General features: G+C 45.5%; 1 protein-coding gene across 4 annotated transcripts in view; it reads left to right on the top strand.

Annotated features, from left to right (window-relative positions):
- TRAPPC9 (trafficking protein particle complex subunit 9) overlaps window positions 1-25952 on the top strand; it is a 509122-nt gene that overhangs the window by 45272 nt on the left and 437898 nt on the right. For all 4 annotated transcript variants that reach the window (XM_027077960.1, XM_027132545.1, XM_027077959.1 and 1 more), the window contains 3 exons: window positions 5370-5491; window positions 9298-9423; window positions 18156-18372. In XM_027077960.1, coding sequence (XP_026933761.1) covers window positions 5370-5491; window positions 9298-9423; window positions 18156-18372 — 465 coding nt within the window. The remainder of the gene's footprint in view (window positions 1-5369; window positions 5492-9297; window positions 9424-18155; window positions 18373-25952) is intronic.

Below are 25952 nucleotides of genomic sequence, written 5' to 3'. Positions count from 1 at the left end.
CTTTCTTTTTTTTTTTTTTTTTTTTTTTTTTTGTGGTATGCGGGCCTCTCACTGTTGTGGCCTCTCCCGTTGCAGAACACAGGCTCCGGACGCGCAGGCTCAGCGGCCATGGCTCATGGGCCCAGCTGCTCCACGGCATGTGGGATCTTCCCGGACCGGGGCACGAACTCGTGTCCCCTGCATTGGCAGGCGGACTCTCAACCACTGCGCCACCAGGGAAGCCCTCCAGCTTTCTTTTGATTTCCAGCTGCATGGAATATCTTTTTCCATCCCCTCACTTTCAGTGTGTATGTGTCCCTAGGTCTGATGTTGGTGTCTTGTAGACAGCATATGTACTGGTCTTGTTTTTGTATCCATTCAGCCAGTCTATGTCTTTTGGTTGGAGCATTTAATCCATTTACATTTAAGGTAATTATCTATATGTATGTTCCTCTTACCATTTTCTTAATTATTTCGGGTTTGTTACTGTAGGTGTTTTCCTTCTTTTGTGTTTCCTGCCTTGAGAAGTTCCTTTAGCATTTATTGTAAAGCTGGTTTGGTGGTGCTGAATTCTCTTAACTTTTGATTGTCTGTAAAGGGTTTAATTTCTCCGTCGAATCTGAATGAGATCCTTTCTGGATCACTGAAAGGTCTTTCTAGATCCTTTATCCATTTTTAATTGAGTTATTTGTCTTTTTATTGTTGAGTTGTAAGATTTCTTTTTATATTGTAGATACAAGTTCCTTATCAGATATATGGTTTACAAAAATTTTCTCCTATTCTGTGTGTTGTTTTTTTCACTTTGTTGATGGTGTCCTTTGAAGCATAGAAGTTTTAAGTTTTGATGAAGTCCACTTTATCTAACTTTTCTTTGTTGCCTGTGCTTTTGGTGTCATATCTAAGATCTGAGGTATTTTAAAAGCAATTTAATTCTTACAACAGTTCTAGGAGATAGGTACTGTTGTTATCCCCAGTCTGTAGGTGAGGAAACTGAGATGCAGAAAAGTTCATTGACTTGTCATGGGTACAGCTAGTTAGCGGTGATGTGGGAATTCACACCCACACATTTGTCTCCAGGTCTGTTCTCTTAACTACCATAGTCTATTCCTTTCTGTAGGAATGGTTAATTAAAAAGCCTTTACTTCTTTGATTTCTCATTAGGGACCTCATCTCTTCCTTTATAATACTTTCAGAACTCAGTGTAGTTTTATTTTAGGTCTAATGTAGGCGGAAGCATTGCTACCAGTTAATACCGCATTACTTACCTTCCAGTGATGATTGTTGCTAATTGACCTAAAAAAGTCATACTTAACTCTTTTCTGGTCATTACACTAAAAGAAGAGTCATGGCTACCGAATGCTCTAAGAAAGTATATGATTTATTTTATTTTGCTAACCAATGAAGGAAAAACCCCAGTGTTGACATAGGTTGTAAATTTTCCAGAATAGGGTCATTGTCTTCCTTATATTTCATTTTGTTTGGTCACAGTGTCAAGATAGTGCCTTATTGTCTGGCAGATTAGTTAGAGCATGATGCTCATGAATCATTATAATGACAGAATTTTGACAGCAGTATCTGTTGCTTCACAAGAAAAAAGACAGTATAGAAATACTGCTCAGATTTATTTTAAAAGCCTGGAATTTTGAGAAGAGTTCCACAAACCATACAAAGGTATTTTCATTAATTTTAGCTCCATCTTAGACACGTTATGGTTACATAGCAGAGTAAATTTATGAACTAGATTTGACAGGAGAAGTGTAATATTGATTATTTGTTTTAATTAAAATATTGTGCTTTGGGGCTTCCCTGGTGGCGCAGTGGTTGAGAATCTGCCTGCCAATGCAGGGGACACGGGTTCGAGCCCTGGTCTGGGAAGATCCCACATGCCGTGGAGCAACTAGGCCCATGAGCCACAACTACTGAGCCTGTGCATCTGGAGCTTGTGCTCCACAACAAGAGAGGCCGGGACAGTGAGAGGCCCGCGCACCGCGATGAAGAGTGGCCCCCGCTCGCCGCAACTAGAGAAGGCCCACGCATAGAAACGAAGACCCAACACAGCCAAAAATAAATAAATAAATAAATAAAATAAAAAATATATATATTATGCTTTGGATAAAGTAATTTAGTGCCCATGAATGAACAAAAATAAGTTTGCATTTATATATGACAGGGGGGCAGCCTTCCTACATGTATATGTTTTGATCTGTTTTTTGGAGTATTTTTACAGCTTTTCAACAATGTTCTAACTTTACAATTCTATTTATCTTTTGTTATTTTTTAATATTAATTAAAATTTTTTGTTTATTTATTTATTTGTTTTTGGCCGCGTTGGCTCTTCATTGCTGCTTGAGGGCTTTGTCTAGTTGCAGTGAGTGGGGGCTACCCTTGTTATTCTCCTCTTTTTATGGTTTTGCCGTTCTTTCTCCTGCATCATTTGTCTCTGTTTTATTCCCTCTTATTTCTTTTTTATTTTTTTAAAATTAATTAATTAAATTTATTTTTGGCTGCATTGGGTCCTTGTTGCTGAGTGCGGGCTTTCTCTAAGTTGCGGCGAGCTGAGGCTTCTCATCGCAGTGGCTTCTCCTGTTGCGGAGCACGGGCTCTTAGGCGCGCGGGCTTCAGTAGTTGTGGCTCACGGGCTTAGTTGCTCCGTGGCATGTGGGATCTTCCTAGACCAGGGCTCGCACCTGTGCCCCCTGCATTGGCAGACGGATTCCTAACCACTGTGCCACCAGGGAAGTCCCATTCCCTCTTATTTTTGCTTCATTTTACTTTTGTTGACTTTCTAGCTTGTGCCTCCTATACTGTGTTGCACATAATAGGAACTCAGTAACTTTCTCTTGAATGAATTATTAAACTGTTGTTGGACTGATACTGGGGAGCCCTTGTGATGATTTTTTTTTTCCAGCTTTTCCCCACTTCTTAACTATGCTCTTTCTTCTCCTTTCCTCTAGCCTGGGTTTCAGCCTGCCTGTGGCATTGATTTTTCCTGTCTATAGACTCCTTGTTTCACTGGTTCACAATAATGTTACATGTGGACTGTCAAAACTTTATAGGTGTCAAGAAAGATCAAATCCATTGCATACTAGTATTTTTAGAGTGTGTTATTCTTTTATTGAGTGAAATTAAATCAGTCTGACCCACTAAGCTCTCCCGTGAGCTATGCTCTTTTTACCTTCTTACAGGTTATATTCTTCCCGGTTTCTGCATATGCTTTTTCCCCCCCGGCCTCTGTACTGGAGTTAAGTGAATCATTAAGGGAACGCCCATTATCAGTGGTGTCTTTTTTTTTTTTTAAATATGGAGGGAAAATTTGTTCCTTCTCCCTGGTTGGGGGCTTCTTGGATGAGGTGAGGTACCATAGGAAGAATGAAGAGCCCACCTCATTCTGATTCCCACTCTTTCCCTTCCATTCCCCAAGGGAAAAGAGTAAAATTCAACCATATGAAGACAAATTATTAGAGCTAATGAGATAAATCAAGATAACCTATCATCTATTAAATATTATTTCATGCCAGAAACAAAGGTAAACATGAAAAACGCACAAAGCAGGATAGTACTGTGGTTAAAAATACAGGCCCGGGGCTTCCCTGGCGGCGCCGTGGTTGGGAGTCCGCCTGCCGATGCGGGGGACGCGGGTTCGTGCCCCGGTCCGGGAAGATCCCACGTGCCGCGGAGCGGCTGGGCCCGTGAGCCATGGCCGCTGGGCCTGCGCGTCCGGAGCCTGTGCTCCGTGACGGGAGAGGCCACGGCAGGGAGAGGGCCGGGGAACCAAAAAAAAAAAAAAAAAAAAAAATACAGGCCTGGGTTCAAATCCTGCTCTGGAGTAAACGGCTCTGTATATCTGTATATCCAGCTCCTACTACTGGAGAGCTAGTAGGAATGCTCAGCCTATTTAGGACCTGTTTCCTCCCCTGCAGAAACGGGGCTCACTAGGAGTCCCCCCCGCCGCGTAACGCGCCATGGGTTGTAAATGAGGACACGCGTGGATGTCCCCACATAGGTTCTGATTCCTCGTTAGTGCAGAATAACATAGTTTTTGCTCTGATGGCCTTATGACCACCCAGTGTAGATTCTCAGTGCTCCAAAGGGTTGCCTTGTGGCTTGGAAGTGGACTTCTCAGTTCTGTAAGGACCCAAGGATTGTGTCATTGGGCCTTGCTGATTTGAATCTATTCTTTAGAAAGTAAATATTTTAGATTTTTTTCAGGCATGCATGCCCTTTTCTTTTATTATTTACAGTTCTACCCTCTTATCTCTTGCTGTGATTTTCACAAAATCTGTAGAAGCACAAAATCCTAAGCCACCTGTCTCTTCCCAGTCCTCTGTTATGGTTCTTTCTTCCTTGACTAGAAGAGGACTTTGCGTAGGAAATGTTCTTTGTTCCTCTTTGCTTAGAGTCTGTCTGTCCGTCTGCCCATTTATCTATCCACTCACTCTTCTGTCCTGTTCCGAAAGGCATTTGAGGCAGCATACAGAATAACAAAATACCAAGAGAGCAGGTGAGAAAATGGGACCAAGTTTAGACAGCAAGGCGAGGCAATGAGCTTGCGTGAAGGTTGCGGGCCGTGTGAGACACACCCTTTGCCCCGTGAGTTATAAGATAACAGCACATGTGTGCCTGAGTCTCCCAGTAGACATGAGGGGAACAGAATTTGTTGGATTTGCTCAGTGTCCCTGAAGTAAACAAGTGGCTTAGGAGAAGCCCAGCTTTTCCTGCTGTGAGGCTAACGAGAGTATTTTTTGAGTGTTCTCTGAAATCAAAGAGTATTTCATCTTTTTCTTGTCAGAGTTCTATGTGTAGTTGGTTACATTCTATAAACGGACATGTCTCCAGAGCTCTTGCCCCTGTGAGTTTGATGGCTGGGGAATTAGGTGGTTCTGCTTATTGACAGGGGTTGGCCAGAAACAGAAAATGACAGCCTCAGAAAGGATGCCAGTACTTGTAAGCTATGTGTTTTTGTGCTGTATAGTTCAGAAAATACTTTCACATAGTTTATCTCCATTTGAGGGTGCAGTCTGGTTTCTTGTAGCGTTAAGAGAAGAGCTTAGTGCTGGGAGATAATGCACACTGACTGCATTGCTGTCAAGGCAACTAAGCTAGTTATTATAGACATGTTACTTTTATATAATGCATTTCATGTTCTTTAATAAAAAGTTTCAACAGGGAGGAAAACTTATTCTGAGTTAATTAACATTTAATACAATGCTTTGATGGTAAGACTATTATAGGGAGTGTATAAGCTGTGAAGACTTTAAAAATGATTTCATTATTTAAATTTCAGTTGGGAATATTCAAGCTTTATCTTATTTGTGCCCTTCTTTTAAAATAACAAAGAAACAAGACGGAAAAAGCAAAAGATTATTTCTTTTCTTTCTCTCGGTTTGTAGGTGCCCTCACCACTAATGGCATCAATCCAGATACCAGCGCTGAGATTGGGCGGGCTAAGAACTGCCTTAGCCCTGAAGACATAATTGACAAATACAAGGAGGCCATTTCCTATTACAGCAAGGTGATTGTACTCTATAGATCCTTTATGTGACGATGTTGTTTTAATCAGAAGTCCCTGTTTTACATTGTGTAATGCTGCTGCAGTATCTCCTAAGTATTTGTTTCTGTAAGTATTCATGTAGTAGTCCCCAATGCATAATACTATATGCCTAAAAATGGTTTTTGTTGATTAAAAATCATGTATATTTAATTTAATAAGTCTGAAAATAGGAGAAAAAGAGGCTATCATAGCCCTGCTACTCAGGGATAACGTTTAAAAATTTTTTTTTAAATTTTTCATTTAAAAACTTTTTAAATTTTTTGGCCATGCCACACGGCATGCGGGATCCTAATTCCCCGACCAGGAATCGAACCTGCGTCCCCCCATTGCAGTGGAAGCACGGAGTCTCAACCACGGGACTGCCAGGGAAGTCCTCAGAGATAACATTTTTAAAAAATAATTAATTAATTAATTAATTAATTTATTTTTGTCTGTGTTGGGTCTTCGTTGCTGCCTGCAGGCTTTCTCTGGTTGCGGCAAGTGGGGGCTACTCTTCGTTGCAGTGTGTGGGCTTCTCATTGCGGTGGCTTCTCTTGTTGCAGAGCACAGGCTCCAGGCGCGTGGGCTTCAGTGGTTACGGCACACGGACTCAGTAGTTGTGGCTTGCAGGCTCTAGAGCGTAGGCTCAGTAGTTGTGGCACATGGGTTTAGTTGCTCCGTGGCATGTGGGATCTTCCCGGACCAGGGCTCGAACCCATGTCCCCTACATTGGTGGGCAGATTCTTAACCACTGCGCCACCAGGGAAGCCTGGAGATAACATTTTTAATATCTATTTTCTGTTCTTTTTGTCGATGTATATCATCTGTATCATAAAATGGTGAGCATTCTGTACTTCTTTACTGTGTGGAGACCTACATTTTTCATTTGGCAAATTATGCGTTTTTCTGCGTTATTGAATCTTCACTTTTTCACTCTTAGAAAAAAATGTTTGAACATTCTTGTACATATATTCTTTTGTTCTTGTATGAGTATTCCTTTAGTTAAGATTTCTGGAAATTTAGTCATTGGATATGACATTTACATTTATCATAGGTTACTTTCAAGTTACTCTCCAAATTCCTTCTCCAACAGGGAATGAAAAGATGTAGAATTACTCATTTAACCAATTCTCTATTACTGAATATTATTTTCCTTCAATTTTTCTTTCCACCGTTGTAAACAGTGCTGTGATAAATGCAGTGATGGATAAATCTTTTTGGACTGATTTTTTTTTTTAAAAGGAAACAATTCCCAGAAGTGGACTTGAGTCAAAAAGTGTGCATATATTTTTTAGAGTTTACATATACATTGCTGTATCGTCCTCCAAAAAGTTTTATAACAGTTTGTTCTCCCACAAACAGACACTGTCCTTTTAAAATATTTGCCAATATGATGAGCGAAAGTAATTTTTCGTTGTTTTAGTTTGCATTTGATGACCAGTGAGGTATTGAACATTGTTCATGTATTAGCCAATTGCATTTTTAAAATGAATTATCCGTTTTTGTCCTTTGCATACATTTAAATTAGGGAGCATTTCTTATTGCTTTGTGATAGCTCTTTGTAAATCATGGATATTAGCTTCTTTTCTGTCATTGACATATATTGCAAATCTTTTTCCTGATGTTGCTTGCCTTTTGTTTTGTTTATGAGGTTTTTCATTTTGGTTGTGGTCAAAAATGTTTTTAATATAGTAAATCTTTTCCTTATGGGTTCTCTCTTTGGTTTTATTCTTAGAAATACCTTTTTACAGAGCTTTTCTGCTGATCTGCTGACACTTTGTAAATAAGACCTAAGAAATTACTGGCTATAAAATCCTTACTGTTATGGTTTGTCCTCGAGTTCCCTATGTATGGGATGCTAAGGCTATATAAGGCTAGATCTGAACAAAGATAGGAGGGTTGTCTGTGGTGCTGGACCCTTCCTAATGGAATGAGATTTCCACCTTAGTTTTGGAGTCAGACAGACCTGAGTTCAAATCCTGCCTTTACCAATTACTAGCTTTGTGACCTTGGGTAAGAAACTTTACTTTTTGGGACCCTATTTTCTTTATCTGTAAATAAGTTCCGTATTCATTTTAGGGGTTTGTTTTAGAATTGAATGAGATAATTCCCTGATTTATTTCTAAAATATTAATTGCATAGTTCTATGCTGGTGCCTTGGTAGATGATTACCAGGGACTCAGCAGTGAAAATGGGGGCGCCTGCATCAGAGAGCTTATGTTCCAGGAGAATGCTTGTAAAAGACTAGGTATGTAGTAGACTTTTAGTAAATGTCCATTCTTTTCCTGATTCCCATTGATTCTGTATATCTTTCTACTAATATATGAACAGTTTTTTATGATTGCAATTTAAATTTCATTGTAATATTTAAAATATTTAACTATAACCAAAATATGTGAAAAAAATGAGTTGACTTCTATTTTCGCTTCAGTAGAAGTTATTTTAAGAATTTTGAAGGAAAGGAAATAATTATATTTCAATGAAATCAAGTCCCTGTTAGATTCTTTGTGTTGTGTCGTTAAATGGTATATAAAATTGATAGACTTTGACTTCAGTATTGGTAGTTAGGTAAGTATAGTTTCTTTTTGTGCTGTCTTTGATAAATTACATGTAATATATCACAAATTCTGCGCCTGTTACATATTGGAAATGAGGAAACAGTGGAGACCTGCTCTTTCTGGCACAGTAATTTCTTTTGCCACCTTACAAATAATTTTAGTAAGAAACATGGGCAATTGGATATTTTTGCTTCTTAATAATTGATAAGTGGGCAGACTGCATTTTCATGAGTGGTTATGCCAGGCAGGCCTTGGGGTCTCAGCAAACACTTGCTGGGGGGTGGCTGACTCCACAGCATGTTTAACGCCTCGGTGAGTGTTGGTGGGGGGTCTCTCAGCCTCGGGCGCTCTTCAGGCACCAGAATACATGGATTTACCGCAGAAGCCTCTTCCCCAGCTGCAGGAAGTCTTTTCAGATACATCAGATGAAAACCACTCCAGCTCAGGGTAATTAGGAAAAAAAATAAAAAGGGCGGAGGAACAGGGAGCATGGAGGGCTTCGAGTTGGGGCCTCGGGAAAGAGGAAGGCACAGAGCAGGGGGGCCTGGGCTCCAGAGCCAGCTTCTGGGCCTGTCCTCACGTCTAAGCCACACAGCTTTCACATGGGCAAGGCCAGCTCTCCTGGCTGGATGTCACCTCGTGCAGAACCTTGAGAGGTGAAGATGAGATTGGAGAAGTTCTCGCTGGGATCATTACTGAGTGGCTGTGTGAAGCCCACGGTACCTTTTCTGTTCATGTATCTTCATTTGTCCTTCCTCTCAGGATCTGAGAAGCAGGAACAGGTAACTCAGAGAGATAAGCAGAAAGATATCAAACGTGCCAAGAGAGGACAGATACAGTGATACAAGGAGCTAGAACTTTTGTAACAAAGTAACATGAATTGGCAACTACTGCATCAAAGCTGCAGGTGTGAGAGAGTCTAAGAATGTTTTCGAGCAGGAGATTAAGTGGAAGTGAATAGCAAGGTTTCCATTGATAACGTTTTGAAATTTTGTAGAATATCCAGCGACTGTTGGTTGTATTATTTGAATGAACGCAAACATATCTATATGGGCCTTTATAGGTTCACTCAATCCCACCAACCCCTTCTGTCCCCTTAAGGGATAGACTTTCTCAAACACAAAGTCCCCCCCTTGGGTGGGGACGTGCTGCTCAGTGTCACTGAGTCCCTGTGGTACCGCCTGCACGACCTGACACAAACACCTCTCCTCTTCTCTTTTGACCCTGCAGTATAAGAACGCCGGGGTGATTGAGTTAGAAGCGTGTGTCAAGGCCGTCCGTGTCCTCGCCATTCAGAAGCGGAGCATGGAAGCTTCAGAATTTCTCCAGAATGCAGTCTACATCAACCTTCGACAGGTGGGTGTGTGTCCTCCTATGAGTGGAAGAATTAACGCGGTTTTCCTGGAGCTTATTCACCAAAAGACCATCTGATTTTGCTGTGCTAGCATTCAGTATGGCACGGTTAAAACTCTGGAGTCAGAACTTGAAACTTTGATTAAGGGAGTTGTTTTACCTCTTTGTATTATGGTCTTTTACCCTCAAAATTCAGAATTCTGTTCTTTCAAAAATTTTTTTGATTGGAGAAACGACTTTGCTCTCACCAGCTTTGCGACCTTGGACAAGCTTAATGCCTTATCACCTTACATTTGTCACTTGTGAAGCTATTCCATTTGTGACCCTATCTGGGTTGTTCATGTTATAAAACACGAAGTGTGTGAAAGTACTTTGTACAGCTCCTTTTACACCTAAGGCATTCCACAAATATTACTTGAATCTGGATGTGTTTTTAATAAGACAAAGTCATTAGAACATTTAGTTGCAGGTTGCTACTGCAAAGTCCCCAAATCAGTAATCTAGGCAAACGTCTACAATCTTTCTAATCTACCTTGGATTTTTATGGCCAGGGCAACCAAGACTCAAAAGTGAAGCAGTTTGGTTAAGGACCCAGGACTAGGGTTACAATACCGGTTACTGTAATCGAGCAGATCTTTACTGAGCATGGCATTGTGCCGGGAGGGGGCGTAGAGGTGGAGAAGGCAGAGTCTTCTCTCATTAAGCTGACAGTTTCGTGGCAAAGATAGACATTCACCAGGTGAAGAACTTGGAGTTTATTCTAAGAACAGTGGTTTTTAAAAGAAAGGTCTTAAAAGCACAGGAATGATGGGATGCCCTTTGTGTGGAGTAGGGTAAGCATGGTGAGGGAGGCCAGGTGGGAGGCTCTTGAGGAGTCCAGGTGGGCAGTGTAGGCGGCTTCACCTGAGTGGTGGTGGGACGGTCAATGGAAAAAAGCCAACAGATCGAAGACGTGTTTAGGGGGTGAAAAGGAAGGGATTAATGATGTTTGTGAGGGCAGACAGAATAACGCCCAGGTTTCTGGCTTGATTAATTAGGTAAATGATGGTCATGCTGTGCTCGGAGAAGGGAAAGCTGCAGAGGGAGTTTGGGGGCAACGCTGGTGGATTCAGTTGTGGATATAATGAAAAGACTGTAAAATATGTGGGTCTGGGAGGCTCAGGTGAGAGAGAGGGTAGTGGGTGGAGGGGAGGGGAGAGAGACTTTACAATCATTTTGTATTTTGAACATATAAGAGAGAATGAGTAATAAGGCACACATGCCTCTATCATCTAGGTTTAACGTATTAACATTTTGCCATATTGACTGCAGAGGTTCTTAATTTTTTTTTAATTAATTTATTTTTGGCTGCATTGGGTCTTCATCGCTGCACGCGGGCTTTCTCTAGTTGTGGCGAGCAGGGGCTACTCTTCATTGCGTTGCGCGGGCTCCTCATTGTGGTGGCTTCTCTTGTTGCAGAGCACGGGCTCTAGGCATGCGGGCTTCAGTAGTTGTGGCATGCCGGCTCTAGAGCGCAGGCTCAGTAGTTGTGGCACACAGGCTTAGTTTGCTCTGCGGCATGTGGGATCTTCCCGGACCAGGGCTCGAACCCGTGTCCCCTGCATCGGCAGGTGGACTCTCAACCACTGCGCCAGCAGGGAAGCCCAGAGGTTCTTAATTTTTAAAATAGAAATAAAGCAGTGGCGTTAATGAAGGTCTTAGCGTTGATGTGTATGCTGCTCATACATGTTTTGATACCTCATATGTTTATAACCACAATCTATAAAAAGTTAGCTATTCTAGCATAAGAGTTTAGCACAGGACTCAGAATACACACTGCTGGGGCCTGAATCTGGCTTAGCCCCTTGGGTAAGTTAGCCTCTCTGTGCCTTGGTTTCCTCTTCTGTGAAGGTTGTTACTGCACCTCCGGGACACTGGGAGGGGGGCAGCTGAAGGGAGTGAGAAGTGGCAGCTGCCAGCCTAACACTGAAGGGAGAGACAAAAGCAGAATCAAGCGAATAAACCGAGTACAAACAAACCAAAACGAGAAAAAAATCCCACAACGTTTGGAGCCATTTAGTGTAAGGGAAACAACACTACGTGGACTCAAAGCTGCTGAGCACGGCGGTGTCACGGATGGGAATGCGTCATCAGGAAAGGGTTGAGAAAAGGTGTTTTGGTTTCCCTTGACGTTTCTGGTAAAGATGGGCAGGAAAAGTGAAAACCCACCACTTGACGGTGAAGCTTCAGTTTTATGGGAAACTGAGCGAAGGGTGGAAACCAGCCGTCAGCAGTGCTGGCAAATGCACAGACATCTGGGTTGGATCCATCACTCACCACGATTTCCGGGTGACCTGCTGGGTGTGAGCTCTGGGCTGGGCAGTACGTTTGCAGGGATGACCAGGGCGTAATCCCTGGCTCTTAGGCTGCTGGTCCAAAGAGCAGCCCTGGGCACATGCAGATCTAGTGGGACAGCTCGGGATGCGGCCCGGGGACTACTGTGCTGAGGGTGAGAGGAGGGCTCCCCAGAGGGGTTTCCCTGCAGAGAGCAGAAACAATCCACCTACAGGGGCTGAAGAGCCTCTGAGCAGGGACCAGGTGCGAAGGCGTGACCTGGCTCGAGCACAGAGGGCTTGGGGAGCCGGAAGTCGTTTGGTGGCCTGAGCGGTTTTGTTGCTGAGGGACAGTGGATGGAAAAGTTGCTTAAAAGGCAGACCTGTTACAGGTCGTGAGTCAAAGCAAAGAAACGTGGACCTGTCAGGCAGGCACGAGAGAACCCTGTGGGTGTGGGGATCCAGCTGGGGCATCATGCTGGAGTGAGGAGCAGAGCCGTGGGCCTGTGTGCAGACCCCGCTTTGCCACTTATTAGCTGCGTGACCTTGAGCATAATCCTCCATATCTCTCGATATTTTCATCTGTAAAATGATGGAATAACGAACTCATGGTGATCAGGAGTAGTTTAGTTCAGATTCTCTGTGTCTAGTCCTGTCTAGTGTTGCCCTGCAGTTACCCAGTAGCCGCTCTTATACTCAGGCCAGAGGGCGTGGAGGGACATCTGGGGGGCGGGGGGATGCATTTAAAAGCATGCTGAGGAACTGCAGGCAGTTTGGTGGAGGGTTGGGTGTGGGAGGGACTTGGAAGACTCAGTGTCCTAAGACTTGCTCGCCCTTATGGACCGGAGTTGGCTTTGCAAATTAATGTTGAACATTTGGGCTTTTGGTGAAGCTGTTTTCACAGGTGGGTATATATACAATGTATTTTATAAGATCAGATGCTTTTATTTAATGTGTGGGAATTTGCAGCTGTTGGGAACAGCCCCTTCTCTGTTGGCCTGGTCTTCGTAGAACACTAGGGGTCAGCAGAGCCGTGCGGAGGGTAAGGGGCCCGCCTTGCTGCAGCGGGTGTGGGCCTTTCGAGTTCTCCTCAACTCGATGCTCTGCTGGAGTTGACTCATCTCCGTGTCTGGTTGCCAGCTGAGCAGACAGCAAAATGAGTTCTGGTGGGATTTTTCTTTTTTTAATTTTTAAATGAAAAAAATTTTTAAATTTTATTATTTTTTAATAGATCTTTTTTTTTTTTTTTTTTTTTTTGTGGTACGTGAGCCTCTCACTATTGTGGCCTCTCCCGTTGCGGAGCACAGGCTCTGGACACGCAGGCTCAGCGGCCATGGCTCACGGGCCCAGCCACTCTGCGGCATGTGGGATCTTCCCAGACCGGGGCACGAACCCCTGTCCCCTGCATCGGCAGGCACTCTCTCAACCACTGCGCCACCAGGGAAGCCCTTTAATAGATCTTTATTGGAGTGTAATTGCTCCACAACACTGTCAGTTTCTGTTGTACAGCAAAGTGAGTCAGCCATATGCACACATATATCCCCATATCCCCTCCCTCGTGAGCCTCCCTCCCACCCTCCCTATCCCACCCCTCTAGGTCCTCGCAAAGCAGCAAGCTGATCTCCCTGTGCTGTGCTGCTGCTTCCCTTCCAGTAAGTGGTGCTGGGAAAACTGGAAGCTACATGTGAAAGAATGAAATTAGGACACTCCCTAACACCATACACAAAAATAAACTCAAAATGGATTGAAGACCTAAATGTAAGACCGGACACTATAAAACTCTTAGAGGAAAACATAGGAAAAACACTCTTTGACATAAACCACAGCAAAATCTTTTTTGACCCACCTCCTAGAGTAATGAAAATAAAAATAAACAAATTAGACCTAATTAAACTTAAAAGCTTTTGCACAGCAAAGGAAACCATAAACAAGACAAAAAGACAGCCCTCAGAATGGGAGAAAATATTTGCAAATGAAACAATGGACAAAGGATTAATCTCCAAAATATACAAAGAGCTTATGGAGCTCAATATCGAAAAAACAATCCAATCAAAAAATGGGCAGGGCTTCCCTGGTGGCGCAGTGGTTGAGAGTCCGCCTGCCAATGCAGGGGACACGGGTTCGTGCCCTGGTCTGGGAGGATCCCACATGCCACGGAGCGGCTGGGCCGGTGAGCCATGGCCGCTGAGCTTGCTTGTCCGGAGCCTGTGCTCCGCAACGGGAGAGGCCACAATAGTGAGAGGCCCGCGTAACACACACACACACACACACACACACACAGACACACACACACACACACACACACACACACACACAAATGGGCAGAAGACCTAAATAGACATTTCACCAAAGAAGACATACAGATAGCCAAGAAGCACATGAAAAGATGCTCAACGTCACTCATCGTTAGAGAAATGCAAATCAAAACGACAATGAGGTATCACCTCACACTGGTTAGAATGGGCATAATCAGCAAATCTACAAACAACAAATGCTGGAGAGGGTGTGGAGAAAAGGGAACCCTCTTGCACTGTTGGTGGGAATGTAAATTGATGCAGCCACTATGGAGAACAGTATGGAGGTTCCTTAAATAACTAAGAATTCCTTAAAAAACTAAGTTCCTTAAAAAGCTACCAGTATGGAGGTTCCTTAAAAAACTAAAAATAGGGCTTCCCTGGTGGCGCAGTGGTTGAGAATCCGCCTTCCGATGCAGGGGACACGGGTTTGTGCCCCGGTCCGGGAAGATCCCACATGCGTGGAGCGGCTGGGCCCGTGAGCCATGGCCGCTAAGCCTGCGCGTCCGGAGCCTGTGCTCCGCAACGGGAGAGGCCACAACAGTGAGAGGCCTGCGTACTGCAAAAAACAAACAAACAAAAAAACTAAAAATAGAATTACCATATGACCCAGCAATCCCACTACTGGGCATATACTCTGAGAAAACCATAATTCAAATAGACACTGGTGGGATTTTATAATGACAGTAACAAAGAGGGATCTATAGTTTTTCTGAACCAGGACAAGGTTTTGGTTCTCAGTCAAGTGTGTTCCATTGTAGAACTGATGAGTTGTGTCTGTTCTGGGACTGATTTTGGCTAATCTGGAAACTTTGAAAGGAACCAAGATGCAATTATTGCAGGTGGCTTCTGCCTTAAGAAGCCCTGTGCAAATGTAAAAAAATGAAAAAGAATACGTTTGGGTCTAGTGGTATTGGGAAGGGTTTGTGCACGTTGCAGGAGCGTTCAAGGCAGAACTTCTCTTTGTGAGCGGGAACATGGATCACCTGTCTTGTCTTTCGTTGTTTACGAGAGTAGTTTATGGTAATTAGCACTGACAAACGGCTGCGCGCATCGCATTTAACAGCTGGCTGTCTGCAGATTTGTCTGTCGAACACAGAGATTTCACAGGTCAGGTAGAAGTGAGAGAGAAGGAACGCGAACCTTGGCAGCCCAGATTCAGGTTTCAACCGCCACTTCCCCTCCGTGTGACCTTGGACTGGAATGTAACCTCCCTTAGCCTGTTTGTGAATCTGTAAAATGGGAATGATAATATTCACTTCTTCCTGGATTTGTTGTAAGTTGTATCAATAAATAGTATTATAACACACGCAGAGCACTTCACACACTGCTTGGCACTTAGAAAGCCCCACCGGTGACGTGTCAGAGCAATAAAGGCAGCTCGTGTTTGTTGGACCGCTAGCAGACACTTGACTAGGTTGTGAATTTGGTTATTTCCTTCTACCTTCGTAACTCTGTGTGCTAAGTGCGTTCATTCCTGTTGATAGAAGAGGAGCCTCAGGGTAAAGAAGATTTAGTAATTTGTCCCAAGTCAGACCATAATTTCGGGTGCAGGGGCCTAGTTAAAGCATGCTTGTTTGGGTTTTCCCCTCTCTACCTTCTGTCCTGGAGGCCGGGTGCTAGGCCCTGGGCCCACTGTCTTGTAGCCCGAGAACATTCAGCAATGCAGCCAAACAGACAGGGTCCTGCGCTGCTTGAGCAGAATGTCCGGAGGGGGACACAGGTGCTAAATAGATAAGTGTGAAAACAAATGACTAGAAAATGTGACCAGCTCTGCAGAGGCAAAGAACACGCCTTGCCCTGCAGAGCTGGGGAAGTCTCTAGTCGGTGCTGCTCTGGTGGTGTTAATCTCAGTAAAATACGTTCTGTTACCACAGACAAAACGGCAAAGCATCTGTTCTCAGGTAAACTAAAACCCGCTGATGATACTTACGACTAATTAAGCAGCCAGCTTGTTGCCTGCACTTACCTGGGGGTAAACAGGTTGCGGCCATAATCATCACGGCAACTGTGCTCACTGGTTTTACTGAACCCAGTTTTAGAGGTGAGGAAATGGAGGCTGGGGTGTTTGCTGCGGGCCCGTGGTTACCTTGTAAATGCTACCACTGGTCTTCAGACCTCGTTCACCATGGCTCCAAAGTCTGAGCTCTGTGAACTGCGTCGTGTAGCTTCCCCGCAAACAACCCAGGTGACTGAAATTAATTTTCTTCATTAGTAGGAAATGTAAGTGACCATAAGAGAAAGAGGTCGTAAGGAATTGTTTGGAAAACTAGAGAAAAGCCCAGCACTTTACCAGCTGTGGGAGCATGCTCTAGGACCAACGTATATTCAACCCAGCACCCGGCACCTCCTGCAGATCTGATGTTCAGGAATGACTGAGCCATTTGATAACGTTTTGGCTCATGACACACTGTTGGTTAGAACCTGCGGCCTCTTTGTCCCTGGTTAATTTTCTCTTCAAAGCCATTTACATTTCCTGCGGGCTACTCCACTCAGATATAAGAATAGCCTCTTTAAACTTCCTGATGCAGTTCCTTAATGAAGCTTGTTGCTAAGGGAACCTAGCAAAAGCCCAGTAGATATGCACATAATAATGGTAACCTCAGAACTTTGTCGATTTAAACTCAGAATCAGAGGGATGGGAGATTCAGGAAAGGCTTTCTGAGATAGAAGGGGGAAAGTGTAAGGATGCAGCCCAGGTTAGACGGAGACATCTTGGTCCTAGCCGGCAGGGTGCCCGGCTTTCAGGATGGTGTGTGGGGAACGCAGAGCTCTCACAAAGAAAACGGTTGGATGGGGAGGGAGGAAAGTCAAGTTCTTTATTGGAGAAGGAAAAAGAGAGAGGGAACTGAAAACTTGCTGGTTGAACAGGAGTCTGGAATATGGCTTGACGTCCTTGCATTTAGGAGAGAGGAGTTTTGTGGGGACCAGCGTAGGAAGGAATCTCTCTTGGTGGGAAGCCAATGCAGCAGAGAAATGGGCAGATCCAGGGGGCCCCAGCTGGGTGAGCTGCCCGCCAAGCCAAGGTGTGGGGCTGCCTCCGTAATCTGGCGCTTCAGGCCTGGGTTTGCAGCCCAGTACAGTGATGAGAGGGAGAGGGCTGGCGGGAAGGGCAAGGCAGAGGCCGGGGCACGGGCTGCGGGCATGTGCTTGTTGCACTTAACATGAGGGGTCTGAGAAGGATGCTCGATGGTGAGGAGGATGTTTTGGATTTTCCGCATGGGACGTACCAGCAGCTGACACAGATGTTTATCCCACAGGCGTTATGGCTCCTGTAGCTCATCCTCTTCTACTTTTTGCTTCAGCTGCCAAGGATGTTGGAGCTGAATCTATAGTCGGCCTCTGTTAATTACCCCTGCCTCATGGCGTGCATTTTTGTGACTTCGCCTGCCCCTTGTTTCATTTAAGTATTAAATCCCCATTTTTGACCCTCGCTTTTGTTTTTTTGTTGTTATTGTTGTTGTGTTTAAAAAATTGATTTAGGTCCTCGTTTAGAATGAAGCCAAAAGGAAATAAATGTGTACACAGACTATATCACAGACACGACTTTTAAAAATTCTGAGCTGTTACCTAGTAGTTACATTGCTGGCCTGTAGTCGTGATTAAACAGAAGTTGTTATTACTACATCATGGGGTGGTTGGGAAAATACGGTTAGGTTGTAGATGAAAGAAAAATTTTTGTAAGCCATGAAGTCTTAATTTAAGTCCAAGTTAGGTGTGGTTATTATTAACAGTTCTTTGTCTAGTTACCTGGTTACCTGGTTCTATATATTTTGTGTTTTGAGAAGTTAATGTATTTGATGAGAATCCCTGCCCAGATTCCAGTGTCTTTCCCTTTCTCTTTCCCTTCTCTGCATCTTATGTGCTAGGTAGCAAATACCTTTGTTCCAGAGAATATGGGCCTTCTTAGCAAAAGGACAGGGTGAGCTTGGAGAGGTGGGGCTCAGAGAGGGCCTTGGAGCTTCCATGTCGGTGCTTCTCTGGATCCTGCCCTGTCAGTGCACTAACTCAGCTTCCCTTTTCCTTCATGTTTCATTGGGCCTCTGTTTTATGAAAAAGCTTTTTTGTGTTTCCTTTTGCACTTGTAAGATTCTTTCACATGCTTTTTACTTTCCTCTGTGTGCTTCAGCTCTCCGAGGAGGAGAAGATCCAGCGGTACAGCATCCTCTCTGAGCTCTACGAGTTGATTGGCTTCCACCGCAAGTCCGCCTTCTTCAAGCGCGTGGCTGCCATGCAGTGCGTGGCCCCAAGCATCTCAGAGCCTGGCTGGAGGGCCTGCTACAAACTCCTCCTCGAGACACTTCCTGGCTACAGTCTGTCGCTGGATCCGCAAGACTTCAACAAAGGTACTAGAGCTGAAAGTTGCTTCAGTCCAATTAATGGTGCGTCCAATTAATGGGCCCTGCTCTGCCTGTCGGACACGATGACTGCTGCTGGCATGCAAAGGTGACTAAGCTCTCCTGCACTTGGATACTTTTGATAGATCACAACAGAACGTAGCGGTGCTCTGCATGCGGGCTGGCATTCCTAAATCTGTGTGCCGGTTGGAAATCTCCCCTGAGCTCACTGACGTGTGTCCTCCTTGAAACATCTTAAATACCTAATGAATCCTACTTACCTCATGTGATTTAGCCAATTTGCAAAAATCAACCAATCTAGAATAAGTCCTGGGGTATATGTGTACAAGTACAGGTGTGCATTTGGTGATAAATCCTTATCCTGCAATGTTAATGCAGGGTAGTATGTGTTAAACATAGCTCTGAGTCTAATAACAAGTGCACCCAAGTGTGATGCCCAGTGTCAGGCAAAGGGTGATTCGCAGGCGAAAAAAAATGGTTGATGGCCGTTTTAGGCAGGACATGCAGAGCATTTTCCTCCAGCTCACGTCCAGAGCCAGCAGGCCTGGCCTGCTAGACGGGGAGAGAACTGAGGGGCCGTCTACGTTCCTGTCCCACCAGGGCAAAGACAGTCCTCTGGCGCGTGTTTTCTGTGGTCCTGTGTGCCGGCCTGAGGGGCCCATGGTCCGAGTGATGAGTCTGTTCTGCTGTTGGGTAGTTCTGATTACTGGGTCTCTCCATGAAAGAATTACGAATCCCCTCCCTGCTTGCCTTACCTCCTGGGGACGGTGTGTCCGCTTTCCGTTTGTGTCCACCTCCTCAGTAATGATTTGTCGCGCTCTTGCCTGGTGCCATGGGATGTGTGAGGTGAGCGAGTGGAGCAGTGGGAAGAGGACAACTCCTGCCCTCCAGCGTACAAACAAGCAGTTCTAGCATGTGTCGACCTTCCAGGTATTTGCAGAGAGCTCTCGGGTCCTCCCAGAGCCTTCCTCTCCTCTGTCTCCGTTGCCTAGGTGGTTCTTGATGAATTACTCTGTCTGGACTTCTCCCCATTCTGACCTTCTCCCCAAAGCATCACTTAACATTTGATAGAATCGTACACTCAGGATGAATTCTGATTAGCGTAGAGCAAGGAGTTGGCAAACTTTTTCTGTCCAGGGGCCAGGGAGTAAACATTTCCGGCTCTGGGAGCCCTCCGGCCTCTGCTGCAGCTCCTCGGCTCTGCTGCTGAGGTGTGAGAACAGCCAGGGATGAAATGTCCGCCGACAGATCTTTACTTATGGTGTGGGTGGGGCCGGATTCGGTGTGTGGACAATAGTTTGCCACAGCCCTGGCTCAGAGCACAGTGATATCTGAAATCACTTCGGGGGGCCCAAATTACTTAAAAAATGTTTTCCAGAGCGTTTTCCAAAATCATTTAAAAGACGGGACCTGGGGTTTGGAAGAGCAGAGGGAGACTGAGTGAGCAGCATGGCAGGTGGCCTTTGAGGAGTGGAGGGAAGCTGAGACAGGACACAGCCCTTCATTAGCCCCCGCCTCCTGTAGAAGCCAGAGACCTGCCGCTGGGGGCTTGGCATGTGAGCACACGTGCTCCGGAGGTGTTGATAGGAGCCGGGCAGCGTGGACTTTGGGCTTTACATGTCCTGCCTCTCTGCAGCCACAGGGGGAGGATTGGTGGGCCCAGTGCTGATAGGAGTGGTCTGCATACTTCTCCTGTTTACGTAGCGTTCCCTTTCTAAAGCCATCTCACATAATAGAGCCTGGTCACATGACCTTGCCTGGTCTTCCTCATCCTGTGCCCTTGCTGTTGATCTTTTTAAAAAGTTAAACAAGGGGCTTGACGTTTGTCTCTGCTGGATAGCATCGGTGATGGGGCTCGTACTGTTGATGGAGTGATTTTGAACCTGAACTCTGTCCCTGTCTTCTGTCCCAGCCGTTGGTGATGGTATTAAGTGCAAGGGGTCAAGGGTAGAACTGGGGACCCTCTCTAGGAGGTCTTGCTATTAGCAAACGTTTCTTGCTTCTTGCTTTGTGCTGGACACCATGCCACATGTTGAGGGTAAATGCATGGACACTCAGCCACGTCTGAATTCATTCAGTGACACTTTCTTCCAGATCTTTCACCATCTCACCCAAACAGACATCACAACACATTGTTTTCATCTGCCATGTCATCTGCTCTTCCTTTCTCTAATTCCTTTTTCCTCTGTGTTCCCCCAAGAGATGGGATGGAACGCAAGGTTTGCTGAGCACTTGTTTCACGACTGGCGCTTTTGGGCGGACTGTGAGTTCTGGGTAAATTAATACTGGCGGCCTGTGATTTCAGCCCCAGTGTCTCTCTTCTGCAGACAAGAACCTCAGGGCAGTGGCAGTCAGGTGCTTCCCAGAGACCATTTTAATTTCTTCCTCGCATCTCTTGTGGGCCTCTAACCGGCCTCTAAGGGCTGCTTCTACTCTCTCTGGACAGCCTTGCCCCAGCTGTGGTCACAGGACTGTCCTTCGTGTTCTGAAACACCGAGACCATGTGGTGTTTAACTGAAAGTCATCTTGGAGCCTGAGGACTAAAGGGACTCATAGCCAGAAATGAGAACCTTCTGGTGGGCCTCGTCCCTGCAGATGGGATCCCTTGGCTGGCCTTCTGCGTGACCTGTTTGCCCTGGGCTCCCAGCCTGTCACCTCTTGCGGGGGGGCGGGGGGGGGAGGGTTTGTGCAGTGAGGCCCGAGCATATATGTTTGGAAAAGTCTCACATGATTCTGAGAAGACTGATCTAGCTCCTTCCCTCTCTTTACAGACAGGAAATTGAGATCCAGAGGGGAGGGTGGGCTTCACTTGGTGGTGTTTCTGCTGGGAGCTCTCATTGCTAATGGAGTCAGGACAGGGATCCTAAGAGGGAGGCTGTAGGTCCAGGTGACCCTGGAGGGCAGAGAACAGTTAGGGAAAGAGAGGACAGGTGTGACGCGTGATTCGGGAGGTGCTGGATTTGGGGCGCCAAGGTCAGGCCGAGCCAGGATGAGGGATTCGGGATGCAGGTCACAGTTGCCGTCGCCCTTGCGTCAGGTGTTGCACAGGGAGCTCTCCCGGGACGCAGCCAAGTGAGGAAAGCAGCGAAGAGACCACGGGGCGTGCAGGGGAGCTTGGCTCCCGGAGCCTCGCTGGTCTGCGTTTACTTTGCTCGTCTCCACGGAGTGAGCGGCTGCGTTCCGGGGAGGCCCTGTCTGAATTCCCGGGCTCTGTAGCTGCTCTGCAGTCTAGTTGTGAGCAGCCGTCCGCTTCTTGGAGGAGAGGGCAGAGAGTGCAAACCGGACAGCACTCTCAGAGGTGCGCTGCGTGCTTGGGGTTTGCTCTCAGGGTGGAGGTGCCGGGAGCTGAAAGGCTCTTCTGACACAGCTGGCGGCTTCCCTTCTCATCTCCACTCAGCGCTTAATGGCGGAAGATGAACAACAGCAAAGGAGCCCCTGGGTGTCGCGCGGTGGCACTGGCGCGACAGGGTGTCCACGTGTGTCCACACGTGAGTCACGGGAAGTGGCTTCACCAGTTCACCCATTTACCTAGGAGCTCGGACGGTGCTTATTCTTCTTCTAAATGTAAATCATGTGGTAATGGATTTTATCACGTCCCTCCTACCACCACACTTTCCCCTGTGTGATCTTATTATTATTATTTTTTAAGTAGACTTCATTAGAGCAGTTTTAGGTTCACAGCAAAATTGAGCTTAGCCATTTCCCACATACCCCCGTTCCCCGCATCACCCCCCCAGCCTCCTTCCTCATCAACATCCCCGCCAGCGTGGTGCATTTGTTACAACGGATGAATCTGCACTGACACAGCGTCACCCAGAATCCATGGTTTACGTTAGGATTTATTCTTGGTGGTGTCCATTCTGTGTTGTTTGTTTTTCTGTTACCACACTGTCTTGATTTTTGTAACTTTACAGTACATTTTGGAGTCAGGGATGTCTTTATTTCTTTAAAAAGTTGTCCTTATATTTCCCAGTATTTTAAGTGACAAATATAGAGCAGCTTCTTTGCCTGGTAGGGTCAGTGCCTGAGAGTGTTGCCTGCACGAGGACGCTGTCCTGGGTGTGGGCGAGGCCTGGAACCCAGAGCCTGCTGCCCAGGCCCAGCTGTGTCCTGGCCCAGGGCTGGAGGGTCAGGTGATGGAGCGCCCCGTCTGCTCCACACGGTCTCTCTCCCAGCACACCTTGCACTTGCACTTGCCTTACGCTGCTTGTGGCCTCAGGGAGAACGGTTTCATATGTGTACCATCATTTCTCACGGCTTGGTGAGCGGGTGCAGTGGGCCCTGTACCACACTTGAGGGAATAGAGGCTTGGGGAGGTTAAATGCTATTCCTCAGGTCGAACAGCTAGTGAGAGGGTGACACCATTACCGACTGGCTGCATGGCCCCCGTCAAGTCTTCTGTCCCTCATCTGTACAGGGAGGTACTTTTACTGTGTCACGGGAAGGTTGTTATAAGGACTGAGTGAGTCAGTCCCCAGAATGTGCTAGGACAGTGCTCAGCAGATACTGTCAGGTGGGGTCTAATTCCATCTGTCCCTCGGAGGCCACGTGGAGGCTGGAATAAAGTGCCCTGCGGGCCAGTGCTTCAGGCCTGGCCCCATTGGGAAGGAGTGCGTGCCGGTGGGATGGCCCCCTGCCTTGGCCCTGGTACCAGTGGTTGAAGTTAAGGGCAAAATAGCTGCACACGCCCTAGAAGCTTTCGGGGTTTACATTTGACAGGCTGAGAGTTGCTGGTGTGAGAGACGAGATGAGACCTCCAGGCCTGTGGAGGGGACAGTTGACCGTACAGGCTCCGTTAGGCCATCTTCGGGACACATTTCGTGGGGTGAGTTAGTGTCTGGGAAGGGGGTTTTTCGAGCGGTCACACTGTTGCTCTGCAGAGAGCTGGGAAGGGGGATTGAGTTTCCATGTGCGTGGGACCGGGATCCCTGTTCGTGTGCTTCTGACAGACTTCTGGAGAGATCGCAGGTGCTTTCCAGTGACCCCTTTTGTATCCCTGGAACATAACTGCAGGCTGGCTCCAGAGTAAATGCAAGCCTCCTGGGCTCTATGCAGTTACACTGGGCTGGCCTTAGCCTTTTCTTTCCGTGCTGGGCCAGTTGTGCACACGCCATCCAGGTGTCCACTGCCGGGTCTCCTGCCGGCTATTGCTTCCTCAGGAATGCTCTTCCCTGCCGTTCACCGCTGCACCCCAGGCATCCTTCAGGTCTCTGCTGCGTGTCAGCTCTTCTAGAGGTCCCCCGTCGTCTCTCCACCTAAATGCAGTCCTTTTATTTCTCTCTTTCACGTACTCCTGTTCTTTCTAAACAGCATTTCCCATAATGTGTAAGTACCTTAAAAAAACGGGGCAATGATTTAGCACTTCTCCCCCCCCCCACCAGGCTGTGTGCCCCGTGAGAGCAGAGACCCTGCCTGTCCCTGTGTCCCCCTTGCTGGCACACAGCAGGCGTGCCTGTAAATACGTGTAACGTGTGTCCACACCTGATGAGCAGCTACGTGGCATGTGCTCATTGCCATTTATTGAACAGAGTTTGTTTCTTGATCTTAATTTTTAAATCACATGGATGAAACATGTTTCTTTTGAAAAATGAAACAAATAAGCACACCTCCATGTGATTTGATACTTTTTACTTAGCCTTCTGTTTTGGGAGGGGACGTTCACCATCATTTTGTGAAAGAGGTGGGGAGGTAAGGTAAGAGATCAAATAAGGTAAAAGTGATAAATGTCAGCTGGCTGTATTTTTAACAAGAAATAAAAGTTACTTTAAACCCTATCTCCACTGTTGCTCTGGACTACTTTCAACATTTCTCAGAGAATTAAATGGAATTCTACTAAATCCCCGTACCTGTGAATAAAAGGGAAATTGTCTGTATTCTCAGGACCTGAAATGTATTTCTCTCTGTTTCTGGAAATGAACATTTTCCCTAGCTGGTTATGGAAAGTCGAGGTGGGAGCACAGAAGTACACTGTGTGTATTTGCTAGCGTAATGGGCTGCTTATCATCACTTTAATCTTACTTGTGTTCCTATATATGAAGATTTTTTTATCATGCCTTTTGCTTAGCCTTTTTCTGAATGAGAGATTAAATTTTCCCCAGGAACTCTTATGAAAGAGAGTGGTAAGGCACGTAAGTTTGGTAAAAGGCAGTCGTTGAGGTAATACACTCTCACATTGCTGAACGTTCTGAATACAAGAGTGTTGAAAATTTTATCACCGGCTCATATACTGCAAATCTGTCTTAAGAATAAAAAGATTCAGATTTTATAGGACGAGCAGTTTGAATCGCATAGAAATTATGATTTGTACACTATTTGGTGTTAAGAAAATTTATACTCAGTCTTACCGTAATTGCCTGTGGTAGGAACTGGATCCTTATCTATTAAAAAAAAATCTGCAGAGTGATATGTGCCCCATTCTTGGTATGGTGGGGTGGAGATTAGTTAGGTCAGGTCATTTAGAATTCTGGGCTAGGTTAGTCATGACGTTGATTTCAGCCTTATCATCCTTTTCAGAATCTCTTATTTTGTTTTGGCCTTTGGTCTTTTGACATCGTGGAAATACTGCAGGGACTTGTCATTCCTTCCTCTCCTGTCATTGTATGAAAAGATTTCTGTAAGATAAAACTGGTAGGATATCAAGGTTTTTGTGTGTGGGTAGGTTTGGTCAGCTCTAAGAATTTCAATTCATAATTATTAGTAATTGTTATTCAGTTAACAGTTTAAAAATTACTATGAAATAATTTAAATATACACAAATCAGAGAGAATAGTACAATAGCCCATCACCCAGATGAAGTAATTAATAAGATTTTGCCATATCTGGCTTTATTCAGACCTTTCTTTTTCTTTTATTTGTTCTTTGTTGAAATATTTTACAGCAAATCCCAGAAATCATGTCATTTTACCCTATATGCTTAAGTAGGCATGTCTGAAAGATAGGGGCTTTTTCTTTCCTCATGCTTTCAACTTGACCCACGAGGCTGTTAAGGACCAGCTCTGTATTAGGCATCTTACTAGGTAGTAAGGATATTTGGGTGAATAAGACACCATCCTGGCTCCCAAGGAAATTAAGGACTGATGGAAGAAACAAAGACACAAGCTTACAGGTGCCTCACTGTATGTGCCAGATAACGCCTATGGGACAAGATTTGTGCAGGATTCAGTGGAAATTCACAAAAGGGACTTGCCAGCCTTGTAGGGTAGGCAGTGGGAGAGACGGTCAGTAGGCCTATGAGAGGAGGAATGCTTTGGTCAGAGTCTTAAATCCTTTCCCCCAACCTTTCAACCAACCCCCTGGGGCCCCTGGGCACACAGCACTGGGTGGTAACTGTTTTTGAGCCCTGTTTCCACATCTTCATGAAGAATTTTAAGGTGGAAAATATTTAAAAGCAGTAACTGTTGCCAAAAGGGACTTGGAATAAACAACTCTAAAATCCTGTGATCTTAAAAAAATACTTTTTGATGGCTGTGCAACCGATTTCCTCCACCTCTAATTTCAGACACGCTGAGTTATTTTGGAGGGAGCAGCCACGGTTTTGTTGGTAACCTTTTTTCTACCTTAGCTTTCTG

Source organism: Aethalodelphis obliquidens, unplaced genomic scaffold (genome assembly GCF_003676395.1).
Source record: "Aethalodelphis obliquidens isolate GAN/ISIS:26980383/991018 unplaced genomic scaffold, ASM367639v1 scaffold41, whole genome shotgun sequence".
In the NCBI taxonomy this organism is placed as follows: domain Eukaryota; kingdom Metazoa; phylum Chordata; class Mammalia; order Artiodactyla; family Delphinidae; genus Aethalodelphis; species Aethalodelphis obliquidens.
Note: the sequence above shows the minus strand (reverse complement) of the source record. Positions and strands in the feature narration are given on the sequence as shown.